Below are 20,967 nucleotides of genomic sequence, written 5' to 3'. Positions count from 1 at the left end.
AATTCTGATTCTGCACTTGAGAGAGCAACCACCTTTTGTTTCTTGCTTCTCCATGAGACTAGATTTCCTCCCACAGATGCAAAGTATCCAGCAGTTGACTTTCTGTCATTCGGGTTTCCTGCCCAGTCAGCATCGGTGTAAGCTTGTATCTCAAGATGTCCAGTCTTTTTGAACAGCACTCCATAATCAAAGGTCTTCTTCAAATATCTCACAATTCTGAGCGCAGCTTCCATGTGGTCAGCCTGTGGTTGGTGCATGAATTGACTAACAACACCAACAGCATAAGCAATGTCAGGTCGAGTATGAGATAGGTAGATAAGTTTCCCTACCAGACGCTGATATTGTCCTCGATCGGCTAACTGAGCTCCTTCCACAATTTGTAGCCCATGATTTATAATAATAGGAGTTTCTGCTGGCTTGCAATCTAGCATTCCAGTTTCAGCTAGGAGATCTAGAGTATACTTTTTCTGGTTGATGAAGATCCCCTTCTTTGATCTGAGAACTTCAATTCCGAGGAAGTATTTTAGTTTTCCTAAGTCCTTCATTTCGAACTCTTTGAACAAGCTTTCTTTCAACTTCTGAATCTCCTCTGTGTCATCCCCTGTTATGATCATGTCATCAACATAAATGACCAAACAAGAGATCAAATCACCTCGTTTCTTTAAGAATAAGGTGTGATCTGAGTTGCTTTGCTGGTACCCAAACTTCTTCATGGCTGCGGTGAATCTTCCAAACCAAGCTCTGGGAGACTGTTTGAGCCCATATAAGGTTTTCTTCCCCTTTGGTAGTCTACACTTCTCCCATGTATGGTTTCGATTTAGTGCACCTATTTCGTTCTTCATGGCATCTCTCCAATGTGGAATCTTTAAAGCCTGTTCCGCATTTTTCGGGATCTCTTCGTCATACAAAGCTACTTCATAGGCAGCTGCAGTTTTGGAAAGGTTCCCTTTGGCGATACCCCCAATAGAATATCGAGAATTTCTCCCAGCTTTTTCGGGGGTGTATCGTTTCGGAGGAACACCTCGTGTACTCCTTGGCGGTAGCACATATCTCCCCCTATCTTCCTCTGCTGTACACATATTTTCCTGTTCCACTTCTTCATCTTGAAAGATAGGATTAGTAAGCTCGGAAGGTAAGATGGTGGGTTCAGACATTCTTACCCCAGATATCAGATTAGGAGAAGATCTAGGCGACTCATGTAGTGGATTGGATTGTTCATATGTAGATGAAGTATGCTCGGTGGCCAGGTTAACTTCCTCTGTTGGATCTGCTTCCGGATCCGGCTTTGGCAACCAGCTTAACAGGTCAATTATACTCTCTTTCTCTCTCTCCCCCTGACTGGTAAGATGGTTGTTGTAAAAGTATTCTGTTTCTAAAAAATTGCAGTTCATGGTGGTTAGGATTTGACGGGTTTGAGGATTGTAACACCGATACCCTTTTTGATTGACCCCGTAACCAACAAAGACACACTTAAGAGCACAAGGAGAGAGCTTTGTTCGTTCATGTTTAGGAATATGAACGAATACAGAACTCCCAAAGATACGAGGTTGAAGAGTAAGGGTTTCAGGTATCTCAGCAAGGGTAGATAATTTTTGCAAAGGGGTTTTAAGCTGGAGGGTTCTGGTGGGGAGACGGTTTATAAGGTAAACAGAGGTTGCAACTGCTTCTGGCCAAAATGAGGTGGGTACTTTTGACTCAATCATCATGGCTCGAGTCATTTCAAGTAAAATTCGATTTTTTCTTTCAGCAACACCATTTTGTTCAGGAGTATGGGGGCATGTAGTTTGATGGATTAAACCTTTTTGGTGACAAAAATGTTTCATGGAATGATTAATAAACTCCCCCCCATTATCTGTTCTAAGGGTTTGAATATTTTTCTGAAATTGAGTTTGCACCATGGTATAGAAATGAGTAAACTTTTCAAAAACTTCAGATTTGTGTTTTAGAAAATATACCCACGTCATCCTAGTGCAATCATCAATAAAGAGCAAAAAATATCTAAAACTTTGACCCCCCATGATAGGTGACGGACCCCAAACATCGGAATGAACAAGTGAAAAAATCGAGTTTACTTGAGTATTATTAGGCTTAAAAGATTGTCTGTGACTTTTGGCCAAAATACAAGTCTCACAAGATAAACCCTCAGTTTTCATAAGTTTAGGAAATAAAAGCTTAAGATAACCCGTGGAAGGATGCCCTAAACGTCGGTGCCAAAGCCAGGCTTCCCGGTCTGCAGTTCCGTGAGCCAGCATCACCTTGCCTTGTTGAGCTATCTCATCCACATAGTACAGTCCATCCCGCTCAGTGCCACGCCCAATAATCTCTCCCGTTCTGATATCCTGAAGAAGACAGAAATGGGGATGCATGAGCATAGTACAGTTTAGTTCCTTTGTAACATGACTGATAGACAGTAATTTGTGTGAAAGAGATGGAACATATAGGCAATTAGATAATTTTAAAGTGGGAGTAATTTCTATAGTTCCGGCTCCTTCAACTTTAGTCAATTCACCACTAGCAGTTTGGACATGGATTCTAAAGGGTTGTGATGACTCAACGATATCGGTTTTATCAAATGTCATTGTATCTGTGGCACCACAATCAAAAATCCATCCTTGATCCCTATCTCCTGTTTTATTTGATACTTGGTAGGCACGAGAGGTATTTATGGAATTTATGTAAAAATATGGGTCATTTTCAGATTTGTTGAAAACTTGGGGTTCTCTATGTAATTTATCTGAATTTAGGGGCTCAAAATAATTTGAATGGGGTGCATTTTGTGATTTATTCGAACTTGTGGACCGAAAGGGAATAAAATGGGGTTTATTTTGGAATTTTCGAAAAGTTGGAGGGTTTAGTGGATATCCACCAAACCCTATACCTTCTTCTTCCCCCATTTGCGCCGCTATACCTTCTTCTTTCCCCATTTGAGCCGCCTCCCTCACAGCCGCTGCTCCCCTTTTCTCGCCCATCGGATGATGGCTGCCGCCCACCGCCACTGCCGCTGCTCCCCTTTTCTCGCCCATCGGATGATGGCTGCCGCCCACCGCCACTGCCGAGCCGGCGATTTCTTGGCTGTCAACGGTCACGGCTACCTTCCCTTTAGCTGTTCCTCGGTTTTTATCCCACCATTCGGGATAACCCACGATCTGAAAACACATCTCTTTTGTGTGTCTCTGCATCCCACAATGGCTGCAATAAAGTTTCGACTTGTCCTCCTTCTTTCGTTGCGACGGGGCGCCGGAGAACAGGGGTCGAGCAGTTGATTGGTGGCGGTTGATTGGTGGCGGTCCTTCTGACCGTGAGAACAGGGGTCGAGCAGCAGCAAGACCCGTACCGATTCCTCCCTGTGATGCGATCTCCAAGTCGGCGTGGTTGGTTGCCGGTTGCAAAATCAGTAGCCGGGCGGCCTCCCGTCTTACTTTAGAAAATGCCGATTCAGCTGAGGGAGAGGGAGATTCCTTGAGGATATCTCGCCGGATGTTATCGTATCTCGCATCTAATCCCGATAGGAATTGGAATAGTCGCCGGCTTTCAATCAATTTCCGATACTTTGTGATTCCCTCTTCGCAACAATCGATGGGATTAGGTTCTCTTCTGTCGATATTGAGCCAAATCGCCTGTAAGTTGTTCCAATAATCCTCCAATGTTAGTTGCCCTTGATTTACTTTGTTTGCTCTTACTTCCAGATCATAAATCTGGAGTGGATCAGTAGTTCCACTTCCATATGTAACGGCCAAGCTATCCCATACGGCTTTAGCAGTTTGGTGTTGGGCGAAATTGAGTACTAACTTCCCTTCCATGTTCTGTAGCAGCCATGAAAACACGGACAAATCTGCTTCTTCCCATTTGTAGTAGTCGGAATCCGTTGTTTTTGGTGGTGGTGGTTTGCCGGTTATGTGACTGGATTTGCCTCTGCTCCCTATGGCCACCTTCATAAGACGGGCCCATACGGCATAGTTGTTGCCGTCCAGCTTGAATCCCAGCGAGACGTTGTTTGAGTTTTGTACCAGATTTGCAATCTGTACCGTTAACTCATTTGGATTTGTTGTTGTTGTTTCACTCTCACCCTCTGACATGTTGTGGGAGTTCTTGTTTTTTTTTCAGGAAGGGGGGCTGTTCAGCCTTGATTCGAGACAAAGGTTTGTAGAAGGTATAGGAACAATGATGAAAAAAAAACTGAGTTCCATGGTTAATCCTGCTCTGATACCATGTTAAAACATAGTATTATCATTTTAGGATTGAACCGAGAACAAAGAAGGATAGAAGAAGGATAGAAGAAGATTGTATATTTCTTTTTTTCTTGATATTTCTTGCTTATACAATCATCCCCTTTTATAGTATTAAGAAGGGAGCTGATATTCTAAAACATCATGAGGATCCCTACAACATCATGAGGATCCCTATAATTAAGGGATCCTTGATTATCTTTTGACTAACTTTACATGCTGCTTTTTCTTTTGACTAACTTTGGAATCTTATTCTCAACATCCCATACCTCACTTCTCCAAATATCATCCATCACAATTAAATACCTCCTACCCATTAAAATTTTGTACACTTTTTCGTCATCTCTTTGTCCCAATCTACCTGTATTGTACTCTTTCAAGGACTCCAGAAGGCTTGAAAGAACTCTCTGTGCGCTATAATCTTGTGATATTGTAACCCAAACACGAATCACAAAATGACCTGTAATTAATGGATCATCATAAACGTTTCTAGCAAGAGTAGTTTTGCCGATGCCACCCATACCACAGATTGGGATGACTTGGAGTCGGGATGGCTCTCCACAGAGCCGGTCCTTGATGTTCATCGCATGATCTTCAAAACCAACCATGGAGTTTCTGTAGATAGGTGGAGCAGCTGTTGAAAAACAATGAGCAGAAGAATTAGCACCACAATGAATATTTTTGCTTCTGGAAGTGGAACTATCCTTTATGTTCTTCACTTTTGCAGCAAGCAAAGCAATCTCCTCGATAACTTTCTCCAGCTGGAGCTCATGTTTTGCACTTCGATGGCATTTAGATTCATCACCGTCATCTTCATTGAAACCAACTATATCATCAACTGGTGCAAGTGTGGGTGATGAAGCGGCTGCATCGCTGTTGCTCTTAATGGCCATCACCTCCTTCATGATCGAATCGATTTCATTTCTTGTCTTGTTCAAGTGGTGTATGAACTGGAGTTTGGACTTGAACTTGGTAAACTCTGCTGGTAAGAATCTCCATTTTTCTCTAAAACGACTGTGAGTTTCCTCCCACTCGAAAAACTCACATATATCTCCAGCTTCATATTCTACCTCCCTGATTCGGCCTTCCAAACTGTTAGCTTTCGCTTCGTCTGGGAAATCTTCAGGAAACTCCTCCATCACTTTTTCCAGCTTCAAACAAGTCTGCTCGACAACTTTTTTCAGGTCGAGTTTGTGGTTTTCACTTGGATAGGATTCAGATTCAACATCACAAGGCAAAAAAACCTTCTCCAATACAAGATATTCTAGAATATCTTCTGCTTGATTTGCCAGTTCCCTCATTTGCTCTTCCCAACTCTTGGATTCTTCTGGAAATTCTTCGAGAAAGTCTCGAATGGGAGTAACATACTCGAGGAGAGATGTAATTTGTTGTGTTTCTTCAACAGATATGGAAAATAGATTGTGATTCAGGAATCGATCTATGGTGTTTTCAAGGGAGACAAGAGAAGCATAAGCCATCTCTGTGGCTACGTTGAGGAACAATTTTTTTTTTTCTTTCGTTTGACCTTCCTGGGAAAAATCAGATCAAGAAAGAAGAACGTCTTAGAAAACAACAAGAAGAAGTGATAAGAATACATATCATTATTATCGTGGGTCACCCAGAAAATAAAACAAGAATGCAAAAAAAGAAAAAAAAGAAAAGGTGTTACAAATAAAATCACAAATTATTTTGAAATTGTAATTGGAGGGAAGAAATTGAAAAATTGTGATTTTTTTTTTGGGGGAGTTGGGGAGGGGGGAGCAGTGGAGTTTGAACTTTGAACCCGAGACCTCACTGTTCACACACAGGAGATCGCACCGCTTGGTGTTCCCTTGGGGACAAAAAAATAAATAATAAAAATGGTGATTTAATTCACCAGAGTTCAAAAATCACACAAAAATTGTAATTTCAAAAAAGTTACTTATTTTCTAGAACCCCTAAAAAAAGTTGATTAAATTGAACAAATTTTTATGATTAAAAATTCGGCGTTAATTTCTCATTCATCCAAAATTAGTTCATGAGTAATTACAAATGCTGAAATTCTTATTCTTGCAGTAGTTCCTAGTGGAAAATTATTATATATATAAATCATGTAATTTCACATTACAACAATGTACATCTTAACCCGAACAACTTTATGTGATTCTCTAGTTTCATTGCTCCTATTGTGTAAGAAGCTCAAGAAACTAATTTATAGCCCAAATCAAAGTAACAATTATTATTTATTTATTTTTTGATAAATTTATACAAGTAATACTTTTCTAATTCTAATTATGCTTCACATATCGAACTTCAAAGAATGACAATAAAGCACAACTCAATTGGTAAAACACTTCATCTCTAATCAATAGATTGAGGCTTCAAATCATCATCACAATAGGAAATGGGGATGAGGACCTTTTTTAATAATATCACATTATTTTAATTTTATCAACTTAGAGTGTGTTCTCTTTGATTGATAAATTTATCATGGAAAACAAGGGATAACAAAAAATTATGCCTTTAAATGCCACATTTCTTTTCTTTCATTTTCTACAAAAGATAAGTTTACCATTTTCTCTTTCTTATTTTCACTTCAAGAAGGGATAATATTATCCCTCCATTTTTTGTGTATCTCTTCTTGAAATGAAAATAAGAAAGGAAAAATGGCGCACTTCTCTTTTGTAGAAAATGAGGGTAAAAAAAGAAGGCATCTCAAGCCTATAGATATAAAAAAATTTATTCACACTTTTTTTTTCAACAATGAGATGAGGACAATTTTTGTAACTATCAAATTGCTACTCAACATTTCATTTCAGTACGCCAGTTCTGCAGCATGTCTACATGGCTCTAAATGACACATGGACCATTATATTCTCATGATCATCATTTCACAAGGATGTGTATGTACAAATTTGATATAAAAAAAATCAAACGTTGAGAAAAGTTCAAACGTGACATGTTCTAATATGAAAATCCATCAAACTCACAAAAAACAGATTCTTTGAAATTGGCCCATTTAACAAAGCTGTATTGGATTGGATTCCTAATATGGCATATTTGATTGTGCAGATGAATCAAAGAGCATAACAGGACACATAATATCGAAGTAGAATTCACAAAGCACCATGACACAACTCTGCCTTAGAGCGACAAGTTGCCCAGCTCTTTACAATAGACAAGCAAGACCAAAAGCAACTGAACAAGGTTCGAATCGCTATCATAGGAAAGGAATTATGCATCACAGAAGTAATCCAAAACCAATGAAGAAGGCGCAACTCTCATACAACTTGGAAATGAATCCTTCAAGAAAACTATGAGTGAAAAGATGGTTCTTGGCCACTTCAGATGGCAAGTGTAGTTAATCCAAGACGAAGGATAGTGACACCTATCGTCAGAGTTTGTGCCTTCATTCTTCAAAGAATTGAACTTATTCTCATAAGAGAAATGGAACAACACATTTAATTGTGAATTCCGATGTGGCATACATATATCTACACAGACCAATCAATAAATCAAGTCACCCACTCTCATAATCCATTTTCTATTCGGAGAGTTCCCTTCAATCACACAATATAATTTATTTGACACGAATAGAAAATGGCCATTTTCTATTCAGAGAATTCCTCTCAACCACACAATATCATTTGGTTATAGAAATATCCAAATGCATGTCTTAATGATGAAACATATAGAAGCAAAAACTGTCATATTTCCCGATGAACCAGGTGCAACAAAGTACCTGGCTGATCCACGTAAGTTTGGATTGAGCATATCATCGATGAGTCATGCAACGAACTTGAAGAGAATTTCCCCATTCCTGTTGTTCTGCTAGAATCCTCTTGGCCGACTCCACAAGTGGCATTCCCGCCTTGCCCTTCACCTCAATCAGTTCAAGTGTCGGAATTTCTCCAATGTCTACGGGTATTTCAACGAGCTGCCAACAGTCATTGAGTACCAGGCGCTTGAGCATTGGGAAGTGGCTACTTTCAGTTATCCAATGCTCGAGATCTGACTTTTCTATCAACAGAAATTCCAGAAGAGGGAACTCTCCTTCGGTTGTTTCCCATGTGTTGCCTTTGCAAGCCTGATGAGTCAGTTTAAGCACTCGAAGATTTGGCAATGAACCAACAATTGTCATCTCCTCCCAAGGAAGAGGCAAACGACTTAAGGTCAACTTCTTCAGCGCCCTAGGAAAAGTGAAGAGATCCTTCTGGCAAAATGAATTACCAAAAGATGAACGTAACTTCAAATCTTCAAGTTGACGCAGATGTACCAGATTGTTCAGACAAACTTCACCTGGTCGACAATCAGAGCAATCAATTTCTAACTTCTTTAGGTTTCGGATCATTCTCAAAATCCTTTCACTACAAATGACATGTGACACTATCGAAAGTGTTTGGAGGTTTTCTAGACTAGAAGTTGTTCTTCCTTCTGGATCAGGTAACCTGCCATAGAAGACAAGATGTCTTAATTGTGGCATCCTCCAAATTTCCTGTGGCAAATGGACAGAATGGGCTCTAAAAAGCCTCCATTCATTCTTTGCACGAAGGTGTAAAGTTTGAAGATTATGAAGTTTCGAAATGGCTGCAGGAATCGTTCCAAGATAGTAGATAGCAAGATATACCAGATGAAATAGGTCAAATAGTTCATCTGGTAGTGATAATACATAAACATCTCCTGCATCCAATACCCTCAGCAATCTAAATCTTTCAAACATGTTTGCTACAGAAATGCCATTGAAGCACAAAATCGTATGAATGGTTAAGCCATAAAATTCTGAGAAGTATGGTAAACCCGACGGAGTAACACTTACACGCCGCTGATTTTTTCTGCCTTTTACTGAAAGCCCACTGCTAAAGCTCACAAGAAACTTCTCTTCATGCGCTTTTCTTATGCACAAATCTCGCATCAGATCATGGAGGCTGCAACTTTTGATCCTGCCATCACACTTCCTCTTGGTAACCAAAACAAGATTTCTCTTCACAAGATCCTCCAAAAACTCTTCCGCCTCTTCTTCTAAGGTTTTGGATCTGTTCAGACGTCTCAAGAATCCCTCAGCTACCCATAATTTGATGAGTTTTGAGACGCGGACCTCACAATCCTCTGGAAACATTCCCATGTACAAGAAACAAGGCCTCAGATAGTGAGGCAAGTGAGTGTAACTCAAAGACAATATCTTTTCAAATTGTCCTTCTCCTATAGTAACTGAATTTACATTTCGTGCAATTTCGCTCCATGAAGCTACATTGTTGCTAACCGCGGATAGGAGTCCTGCAACCACGACGATTGCAAGAGGCAGACCTTTGCAGCTTCTTGCGATCTCATTTCCAATGTTCTCCAGTTCCGGAGGACAATCTTTATGTGCAAACACCTTCTGTTGAAGTAGATTCCAACTTCGAGACTCATCCATCAAACGCATCTTGTGGAGACCGCTCAAACAATCAGCATAAGCAGCCACATCAGTTTCTCTTGTCGTTAACATGACTCGGCTTCCGTTACCATCATCGGGAAGTATAATTCTTACATCATCCCAAGCCTCTGTACTCCAAACATCATCCATTACAATGAAATACCTTCTGCCTTTCAAGATTTTGAACACTTTCTCCCCAACTAATTCACTGCTCTGCTCAGATCTCTCTTTGTTAAATTCTTCCATGGATGCTAGGAGGCCTGACAAAATTACATCTGCATTGTAGTCCTGTGATACTGTGACCCAAGCACGAATATCGAACTGCTGCACGGTTAGTGGGTCGTTGTAAGCACACTTTGCAAGAGTAGTTTTTCCTATACCTCCCATTCCAACGATTGGGATAACTTTTAAATTCGGTGATCCTCCACAAAGTCGAGGCTTTATTGCGACCAAATCTTCAAGTAAACCAACCATATAGTCAATCTTGCCAACGGTAGCAGGTCTAGATGGTGAGCCTACTGCAGAAGAAGAAGAAGAAGAAACACCAAGTTGCACTGCATCTGCGTTATTATTCTTCATGATCATAACCTCCCTTCTGATTGAATCTGTTTCTTCTCTTATCTTTCTCATTTGGTGTTTAAACTTGGATTTGGAAGCTAAGGCTGTCCACCAATGTGATGCAACTTCCTCCAGCATGAGAGACTCAATAAAACTTTCTGCTTCATATGCTAAATCTCTGATACGCCCATCTAAAATGTTGGCTTTCTGTGGAAAATCTTCAAGAAACTCTTGCAAGAAAATAAATGGTGCATAGACAGATCGAATTTGCTGTTTTTTATCACGAGAAATGGGATATCTATCTTGATCTAAGATTATTTTTCCAGTGGTTTGGGCAAGGGAAAGAAGAGCAGCATAAGCCATATTTGCTGATCACAAATAAGAAGTTTCTATGAATTTTTTTTTGCAAATCAATGTAAACCAAGCTGGAAAAATGAGAGCAGGACTAGTTCAGAAGAAATTGTTGATAATTGAATCACATAAAGCCAACTAGCCAAGGATAGCATATATTTTTACAATAAAGCGAGTGAAATTTGTCTACTTTTTAATTGTACAACTGGTGGGCCAAAATGACAAAGTCATCCACTCATTCTTTAAAAGGAACTTTTGTGGCCTTCAACCATTTATGGCTATCAATATTCATAAATCATGATGTGATATTAATTTCACTGTTCAGATACAGATACCAGTTAAAAGGAAAAAAGAAAAACTAAATGTCACAGAATGAAAACAAGACGAAATAATTCCAATAGAATTTAGATAAAACCAATCACTACAGAACAAAAATAAGAGAATAAATCCTGAGATCAAACAAGAAAAGAGAATAAATAATAACAAGAAATTAAATCAATATGATCAGTACAAAAATACATAATATAGTGGTTTTCAAAAAAGAAGAAAGAGAGGGGGGATTGATAGTGATGTAGCCAAACTGGGACATACCAAGAAAAGCAATACCTGTCTTTGATGGGTACAGCACTGTTTAATAAAGGTGAAAAATTCCAAAGCAGAGGGCCCTCTTCCACATGATGAACAGTAAGCTATTTCTTTTATTATTTCATTTCATTCTAAAACAAGGTATGTTACAGCTACAATTCTTATTTTATTATTTCTTCTAAGAAATAACAAATTGCAATCAAATAGTAAGTCAATATTTAACAACTTTAATTACTCAGAAAAAACTAATGTGAATTGAGACATCCTAACAACACAGTAGTCTTAAGTGCTACTTTCTGAAGATTTCAAGAAGGCTCCACAACTTCTTCTTTATTTTTTTTCTTGTTTTGTGACATAGGTTCCACAACTTTAGTAGTAAGTATCAGATAATATTAGTTCACAAAAAAAAATTATATAGAACTTTTAGCAAGTTTTATAAGTACAAGTTGGTATTTCTTGTTTTGATGCCAAAGAGTTACCTAGTGGTACAATAGTATCGCCTTCTTGCAAAAATGGTGAAAGAATTTCTACGAAACAAACCGTCAACCCAACACAGCACGAACCCATCAGTGCCCCCAAACAACGTGAATTGTTGTCACACACAATCACCAACACTTGGATGTAGAGAATTTGTATTTGATCTTTCCCCTGTGAAGAACAAAATTCTTACAAAAGATGGGGAAGAATTTGGTACAACTTTGATCCGACATCTCTCACCAAAAAACTGTATAACAATGAAAAAGCATAGCACACTATTCCTAAACGGATAACTTATAACTTTATTGCTGAGATTATTGGAAACAGAACTTTTAAATGGGCAGATATCTCATTAATGTAACACCATTGACATCTTTCCAATAATGTTTCAATGTTTCCATGTTCAACAAAAATGGTAAATACTATTTTTATTTTATTTTTTGGCCGTTTTGACTGATATTATCCCAACATGTGGATATTTACAACACGATACTCAGGGTACCAATTTTTCTTCAAATATACTCTGTGGTTTTTTCTGATGGCTCAGAGCTGACTAGCCTGACTCGCATGCCAAAATCCACATTATTAAAGACATGGAAAATGAAAGAAAAAGAAAAGAAAACTTAAAAATATGTGGCAAAAGGACACCTTATTATTGTCGAACTGGCAAAAAAAGAGAGCAAATTTTACAGACAAACCTTTCCGCCTTGAGCTTCTACAGACCCCTCATATGATACAAGACTCCCTTGATTAAAATTTAACATTACTTCATCCATAGATGTTCGGTGATGGGTCGAGAATTTCAAATTATGTAGTATACTCAAGGCTGGACTACGAATGTAGATATGAAGCTCACCATCAACCAAAACTACAATAAAAAGTATTTATTGCAATAATAAACAATAATTCAAGATACAACCTTGAACCTAGTACTCAATATGAAAGAACGTGTGAATATTGAACAGACAAGGCAGTAACATTTGGTGACCGAATTTTATGCATGACATTTAAAACAAGATCTAATTATCTCCATAGAAACGTACTGAAAGGCTGGACATCCAGCATTATTATATCTTTATTTCCATTTGCATTTTGATGTAAAGCCAGGTTTCCATTCCGAACAGCACCAAAAACAAATTCTTCCAGTTTGGACCCTCTCAAGTCTCTCCCAACATTTTCTGTATCTCAGCTGTCCCAGTATTAGATTTATTGTCTTAACAATATTAATATAAAATTAAAAATTACTATTTAGAGGAGGTCATTAATAAATTAATAGGGGCATTTTACATGTGCTAGGGGAAAAGGATGCTCGAGTTAGTGTTTAAATAAAAAAGCAATCAAGAGCTAAATCCAATTGAAAACTTTTGATCAGGACTCTATGTTGTAAGTATTACACCACTTATATTAGTATAAAGCCAATACCCTTGTAAACAATTATAAAACAATATATATTTACTTACCTACTACATCAGAGTCAGCAAACGAGGAAATTTTCCTTTTGAAAGTAATCTAGCTTGTAGTTCCATTTGATGACTCTGTTTCACTTGGTTCAAAATTTACAACTTCTTGTGATTCGGGTATGCGTGCAAGAATGGGTACTCGTTGTTTTGCCTTCCATCTTATCTGTCTCCATCTTCTCGCAGATTTTCTTATCTCTGTAGATAAGTTCATTAAAAGAGTGAGGCATGTAACGAACAAATAATACTTTTGCATATTCGGTCCAATGTCCAAAAGTCCATTTTAGATATATAATCAAAATCAAACACACTCTAAAACTCTCCATAATCATGTACCAAAAACGTGAACTTTTGGATTTTTCTTTAGGTCGATTCATGAACTTTGGCCTGATTTTGCCTTTAGACATGATTCACGTATAATCTCAAGAATGATTCCACTTTTTTATTTGTAGCAATTGCAGACCCAAAAAAAAGTTACCACTTAAAAAATGACCGCGTGAATTTTTTCCCAAGCTGTCCTAGTTTCTCAATCAAATTTCCTAACACTTTCATAAAGCACGTCTGAAACCAAAATGAAGTCAGAGTTGGTGACTCTTTTGAAGTTAACCATTATTTTTTTTCTTTTGTAGTATTTTGATAAACAGTCAGATTTGCCTTCATTGAACCGGTAAACGAAAACTAATATACATTCATTTGTTATGTAATTTTCGTGACTAAACAAAACATCCTACGAAGTGAAGTAAACTACAAACCTAACACATGAATTTTATGTTCATTTTACCTTAGACTTTGTAGGTAGCTAGGGCAAAAAAAGGATGTTTGCTTAAGACTTCAAATTCAAATCAAGAAACAATCAACAGTGAAATCCAACTGAACCTTTATGATCTGCTGGTACTATACCACTCATCTATTATTGCCATTGTTAAAACTATTATAATAAACAGTTATATATATATATATATATATATCAACATAAATCCCTTGTAAAAATCTATACAACAGTAGATAGTTACCTTCCCGATCAGAATCAGTAAGCAAGAACGACATTTTCAGGTCGTTCAACTTGATTTCGATCTCTCTGATTCTGCTCTGAACATCTCTCATCCTCTTTAGAACATATCTCGTACTAGGCCTCTCCTCAGGCAAAGCTGACGTGCATTCTAATGCTAATCCAATAGCTGATGTCAAGCAAGTTATGAAGACAGCTCTAGCTTCTTCACCATCCGTATCCAGAAGCTCATTGTCCAAAATTTGCAATATTGAATCAGGGAATGATTCAGAGACCCATCTCCTCAAGGTTAACTCTCCTGAAAACATCTCATCTGTTGGCTTTCTTCTTGAAAATGTTTCCATCAGCAAAATCCCGTAGCTATAAACATCCACTGTGGTCGAGATTAATCCCTGTGATCCATACTCTGAAAAGTTTATGTAAGTGAACAAATAAGTGTACTTAGCTAATAACCCTCAATTTACTCTTGGAATAATAATTTTCTGAAGAATTTGTTACCTGGTGCTATGTATCCAATAGTACCCAAAGTCCTAGAACGTAGCATTCTTTCTTCTTGACTCAAGATCTTGGAAATGCCAAAGTCACCTACATGTGCAACCATGTCTTCATCAAGAAGGATGTTTTTTGGGTTTAAATCACAATGGACAATGGGCGTTCTACAGTATTCATGTAAATACTCTATCACTTCCGCCACTTCTGTCATTATTCTCATTCTTGTAAACAAGTCTAAGGAACAATTGGCAAAGTGGAGCTGTTTCTCTAGGTCACCGTTGGGCATATATGTCATCAACAAGGCCTTAAAATCAGGCTGGGAACAACAAGTGATAATCCTGACAAGATTTCTGTGGCGTAATCCGCCTAATATTTCGCACTCTGTCTGGAAGCTCTTCAATGCATCTTGTACATCTAAATCAAATACTTTAATAGCACACTTCATTCCATCAGAAAATGTTCCCAGATATACTGAGCCAATGCCACCCCTGCCAATCAAGTTTTCTTCATCAAAGTTGCCTGTGGCGCGAAGGATTTCTTGATATGAAATTCTCCTATAAATGTCATATGGAAAATAATGAGACAAAGGATATGTCGTTCTTGCACAAAATTTCCATCTCAGGACAAGAATAAGGCCAATCACAACAACTATCAAAAATGATAAATATGGTAAACGTTTTCTCATGCTTAAAGATTGACATTTCTTCACTTCAAATCGAATTGGTCCACACAAACCTTTGTTACCAACGAAAAACTCCGCATTGAAATTGACAAAACACCCTGTGTCTGGAATTTCACCTCTAAGCTCATTAAATGATACATCAAAGTAATTAAGATGTGAAAGTGCTTCCAAAGACTTAGGAATCAGACCAGAAAGATTGTTGTGGGACAAATCCAAGTGTTCCAAATCCTTTAGAAGAGAAAACGATTCAACTATGCGGCCTTTCAGTTTGTTTCTAGACAATGATAGTCGAACTAGATTCTCAAGCTGTGAAATGGTGCTTGGGATCTCCCCGGAGAGCTGATTATACGACAGATCCAACGCTATCAGATTCTTCACATTGATAGCACCCTTATCAAACCATAAAATTGATGCGATGTTGAAGCTGAATTCATTGCGTGACATATAGATTTCTCTTAACAAAGAGAGGTTCCCTAAACAACTTGGTAGTAGTCCAGAGAGATTGTTTATTGCTAAATTTAACAAGCGAAGAGAATTTAAATTGCACAAGAAAGTGGAGATGGAGCCATGAAATCTATTGCCGTAGATTTCCAGATTCCTCAAGCTTCTTAAACCTCCCAGCATCGTGGGAATGGCTCCGGTGAAGTGATTATACCCAAGGTTTAACCACAACAAGCTGCTTAAGTTCCCTATCTCATCAGGGATCGGACTTAAGATTTTGCAAGAGAAAGCTTTGAATGTTTCAAGGGACACAGAGAGATTGCTCGAGCCTAAGGATTTTGGGAGAACACCAGTTATAGGATTAAATGATATCTGTATAAACCTCAGATTCTTGCTAGCTGCCAAGGAAGAGAGAAAGTCCTGTTCAGGATTGGACAAATTATTTGTCAACTGATTTGCTTCCAAGCTTAGCATCTGAAGTTGATGTAAACTCCCAAGATTCATTGGCACATGATTGAATGAGTTATCAGAAAGATCCAGTGTGATAAGTTTGGAGAGATTTGAGATTGAACTCGGGATTTCTCCATGGAAGCGATTAGCTCGAAGATCAAACCTCTGTTGGATATTTCCAAGAAAAATACGCTCAATGTTTGGAAGGCCTATGTCAATAGAAAATGGAAGACTTCCGGATAGGTTGTTTTCTCTAAGGGAAAGGAATTCTAACATGGAGAGATTGAAGATAGCTTGAGGTACTTCACCACTTAGATTGTTTGCTTGAAGATTCAATATTCTCAAACTGGATAGTTGTCCCATTGCGGACACAACTGTCCCATAAAAACTGTTCCTGCTGAAATCCAATACCTCCAAATTCGACAAATTGCCAATTGTCGTTGGAACTGTACCTGTAAATCCCAACAAGAATCTGTCTTTTTGAGAGAACAACAACGCATCAAAGTGAAAGGGGATGATGTTGTGTGCGTGTGTTGGCCAAGTGGTAGACTAGTTAATGCCTAAGGCCCTAGGTCTCATGTTGGAGTCCCCCAACAAAAACAAGAAGAAGAAAGGGGATGGTGTTTCAAATAATTTGAAGAACTAACTTTTCAAGCTAGGCTGCAAATGTACTTTGTTTTAATGAAATAACATAAACTAGTGCTAAAACAACACTAACAAGATAAATCATAACCTCTATTGCAGCAATCTCTATTTCCTCCAAAAACAGAGTCTAACCACCATTACCCAGTAGATAGGTACGAGACATCCTATTATTAGGTGTTCACTTTGGGAGATAGATTAGATAAATCAACCACATCCTTTGATGGATTGAATAAGTTTGACTTGTTGATCATTTAACCCTTCAAATGCCCACTCGTATCATTGTCAATCTAATCTATCACTGGCTCAAAGTAAACATCCCCTTATAGTATTGTACTACATTTTTATTCTATTGATGCACGCCCACATGCTACGTCCATTGAATAACATCAGAACTATATGCGCCAAGATCTTCTATCAGAAAACAAAGCTTTCACATAATTCTCTAATGCTCTTATTTGACAAACAAAAAGGAACTGAAGCAGAATGGAGCAAAAATTAAGGCAGGTTATCAAGAACATACCTGTCAAATAATTCCTACTCAAAGAGAGATCCTGAAGTTGTGACCAGTTGCCAAACCCAGCTGGAACAGTTCCAGTGAGATTGTTATGAGACAAATCCAACATCTTCAGTTGTACGCACGGCGATAAACTTGTCGGAATATCTCCACTCAAGTAGTTATGTGAAAGGTTCAAACCCTGCAGCTTCCCCAACAATCCAATTTCACTTGGGATTTGGCCATTGATACTGTTGTTGCTGATGTCTACGAATCTCAGAGATGAGAGGTTGCCGATTTCCTTTGCGATGGTTCCCTCCAAACCCATATTTGCAAGATTGATAGCTGTCACTCTCCGTGGATGCTTCTTGCCACAAATGACGCCGGTCCAAGTGCATAACGAGGTTTCCTTGGACCAGTTCCTAGCCAGGATGTCGGAATTTATGTTAGCTTTCATGGACAGGAGAGACAACTCATCCACAGTAGACATGTTAATAAATGCAGATGCAGCAAAGCAGATTCTCAAGGAAAATATCCCCAGCAACATTACTATTTTGGCTGATTTCCCCATTTCTTATCATGAGAGAGAGTGCCCCAGTCGATAAATAATGATGATGATGATGGCATCGACAAATACGACAAATTGATGCTTAAAAGTGGACCAGATAGTGTCCAATAAATATTTGCCCACTCAAAATTCAAAAAAGTGTTTTGTATCTACATGTTGCGTTCACATCATTGAATTAGCAATCATCAACATATTCAAATTAATCCTTGGTAAAAAAAAAAAAAAAAAAAAAAAAGGAGAAGTTTAAAGCTAAGAAACAGAGGACCAACTTTGATGATCGTCCAAACCGCAGCACAGTTTATTCCTCATTCAAACATTTGTAACATTTGGAGCTATTCACGAAAGAATTTGTAATGCAGAAGTTTTTATGAGAAACATTTTGGTACCATGAACAATTACCTAGTGGCGTCTTTATCAGCTCAGCTGCAGAAGTTCGCCGTTCTTGGAAAATGGAGAGGATTTCTGTGAGACCAATCGTCGAGCACCTTATCTACTAAAGCTGTGATTGCATAAATTTTTACTCTAGTGGGCTCAACCCATATTGTAAAGATTATTTTCTAGTAATCTAAAAGCCCAAACCCAACTGGGCAATAGTCAAGGGGGAAAGTTTGTAGACTCTGGGCTTATTGCAGAAAGGCCTGCTTTGCCACACGTTTTTCATAGCCCATTTTTTTTTTTTTCTCTCTATAGCCCTTTATGTTAAAAAAATAATAAAATATTAACAGATATACTATATTTTCCTCTCCGAAATCCTAATTAACAGAGGAAAAAAAGAATTCAAAGCCCCATCAATGTACAAGGGAAAAGAAAGCACAGAAAAAGATATGCATTACACTTATTCATATTCTCAGAAATTTAACTTAAAAATAATCCCCTCTCACAATTTTACTAGGAGAATTTTGTTTGCATTCAATATGATTTACAATATTCAATCAAAGAGAATTCAAAAAAAATCTTTGTGCAGTCTTCTGTGTGTAATTTACGTCTTAGGGGTTTTCATCTCTTTTATTCAATAATTTTCTTCTTTTGCATTCTATTACTCCCTCCGTCCACCAATCAACTTCCTATTTGGTGTTCGACACGAAAATTAAGAAAGTTGAAAAATGTGGTGTAAAAGACTAAAATGATAGTGATAATGTATTGTGATTATTTTTACTAATCTTTTACTAACTATTTGACATGCATTATTTTATTGCCTTGAGTTAAAGTGTTCTTTTTTTTTAATAAGCTATTTTTTTGTAGTCTTTAATTAAATTTGTTCTTCAATTTATATCTGATGAGGATAAAAATATGCATTCCTTATTTATCGGATGATGGTAAATGAAACAGGTTCGATTTCGGGCTGAACATGGTTGATTTAGTCAAATACAGGTTGACTTAACTCGAAGGGCGACACTCAGCCCAGAACAGACCTATTTAGTCTGCGATTAACTCTGAAATATGGAGATATTATCTTATCTTATTAGAATATGAAGAGGATCCCAATCCAAGAAGGTTTCGAGTTCAAGATAAAGATGATTAGTACGCGGATAAACACAAAGAAGTCTACTCCGAGTAGGATTAGGTCAGAGAATCATTTTCCTATTAAATTTTCTACTAGTTTGCCTATAGATAGGGATGTATCTCCTCATTGTTAGATCATCTAGCGCTTGATTTTTTTTGTAAGCTATTAGATTCTCCGGATACATAGTGAAAGCACCTTGCAACCCCGTGGACGTAGATCTTTATGATCGAACCACGTAAATCTCACGTTCTTTACTACTTTCCGTTATAGCTGTTATTTTTGGACACAAGAACTGGCGCCGTCTGTGGGAAATCTGAACCCGAGCTAGACGTTTGACGATTTTCCTGTTTTTTTGTTTGTGTTTTTCAATGACCTCTATCGCCCTGTACCATGGAGAAAGACAATGCCACCGATAACAGCAATGCCAACGCCAACGCTAACCTCAATGCGCTTTGTGACATCAACCGCAATCTTGATCGTGATTTCAACCAAGAAGGCCTGCACCGTACTCGCATGGAGGAATTGGCACGAGGAGTAACCGATAACGAAGTTGTCGAACGAAATACCCTTGCTCGCGCCCCTTCTCTCCCTCACTCACTGCCCCGCTCCATGTTGCCTCTCTTTCCCGCTCTCGCTCACGCCGCGTTGCCTCGCGGCCACACCTCTTGCTGCGGTTGCGCCCTTCTCTTGCGCCATTTCTCTTGGCACAAATGGGCATAATTGTGCCAAGTGTACCTAATGAATGACACAATTGTCACTAATTGTACCAACTGTACCATCATAACCCGTGAGCCCAACCCGAATCCGAAGCGCAACCCGCGCGCGTAAGCCTAACCCGATCCGCCGGCCCGCCTACTAAGGGCAAAATAGTCCTAAAATGTAAAAAATGGCTAAATTTTTTTTTTTTTTAGATGAGTGGCAAAATATTCATTTTGATTGCTCAATATAGCTATCTGATAAGTTGACTCAAAAGTGAATATGAAATGAGATAATTTAAATAAACTAGAAAGTAATTAGGTTATGGCTGATATGTAGGAATGAAATTAGAAAGGAATGGAATGGATTTTGGAATGGAATGATATATAGGATTCCTATGGTTGGTATTTACAAGGAATGAATGGATATAAATGAAATAAAATTAACACAATAATAATAATAATAATAATAATAATAATAATAATAATAATAATAATAATAATAATAATAATAATAATAATTTATTATTAATAATAAAGTATTATATTATTATTATTAGTCATAGATCGTTTACTAGTATTATCATTTATTATTTTATATGTAAGATTATTCATTTATTATTATTATTATTATTAATTTTATTATATTATATATATTATAACTATTTTTTTTATTATTTTTACAATTATTATTTATTATATTAATAATATTATTTATTTATTATTATTATTAAAAATATTTTATTATTTTTACTAATATTATTTATTATTATTATTAATTTTATTATATTATATCATTACTTGTTGGGAACCCCATGGAATATCATGTCTTGCTTTGATGATACCAAAATCCTTAGGTTTAATTTGTAATAGACTAGAACTGTTTTGAATTCAAGTGTTAGAGTTCGTTTCTAGTTTACTTTGCGGTTTCGAAGACTGAAG

The 20,967-nt window shown here is 37.6% G+C and overlaps 2 protein-coding genes across 6 annotated transcripts; both read right to left on the bottom strand.

Moving 5' to 3' along the window:
- Positions 1–5,480: 5,480 nt before the first annotated feature.
- On the bottom strand, positions 5,481–11,382 carry LOC131017847 (putative late blight resistance protein homolog R1B-16). Its single transcript, XM_057946588.1, has 2 exons — positions 7,948–11,382; positions 5,481–5,755 (listed from the first exon to the last, which is right to left on the bottom strand). Exon 1 carries the CDS (start codon positions 10,537–10,539, stop codon positions 7,981–7,983), a length of 2,559 nt encoding a protein of 852 aa, XP_057802571.1. The 5' UTR covers positions 10,540–11,382; the 3' UTR covers positions 5,481–5,755; positions 7,948–7,980.
- Positions 11,383–11,504: 122 nt separating this feature from the next.
- On the bottom strand, positions 11,505–18,876 carry LOC131017842 (receptor kinase-like protein Xa21). Of its 5 annotated transcripts, XM_057946582.1 has the most exons (6): positions 18,226–18,876; positions 17,286–17,680; positions 14,554–16,572; positions 14,060–14,461; positions 13,050–13,244; positions 11,505–11,760 (listed from the first exon to the last, which is right to left on the bottom strand). In XM_057946582.1, exons 2-5 carry the CDS (start codon positions 17,584–17,586, stop codon positions 13,099–13,101), a joined length of 2,868 nt encoding a protein of 955 aa, XP_057802565.1. In that variant the 5' UTR covers positions 17,587–17,680; positions 18,226–18,876; the 3' UTR covers positions 11,505–11,760; positions 13,050–13,098. The 5 variants fall into 5 exon arrangements, with proteins under 5 accessions (XP_057802565.1, XP_057802562.1, XP_057802563.1 ...); XM_057946579.1 differs by lacking the exon at positions 18,226–18,876 and having other exon boundaries at positions 17,286–17,941; XM_057946580.1 differs by lacking the exons at positions 11,505–11,760; positions 18,226–18,876 and adding an exon at positions 12,459–12,778 and having other exon boundaries at positions 17,286–17,941.
- Between the last annotated feature and the right edge of the window lie 2,091 nt (positions 18,877–20,967).

Source organism: Salvia miltiorrhiza, chromosome 3 (genome assembly GCF_028751815.1).
Source record: "Salvia miltiorrhiza cultivar Shanhuang (shh) chromosome 3, IMPLAD_Smil_shh, whole genome shotgun sequence".
Classification (NCBI taxonomy): domain Eukaryota; kingdom Viridiplantae; phylum Streptophyta; class Magnoliopsida; order Lamiales; family Lamiaceae; genus Salvia; species Salvia miltiorrhiza.
The sequence above is the reverse complement of the archived record's forward strand: the minus strand, read 5'-3'. Positions and strand labels throughout refer to the sequence as shown.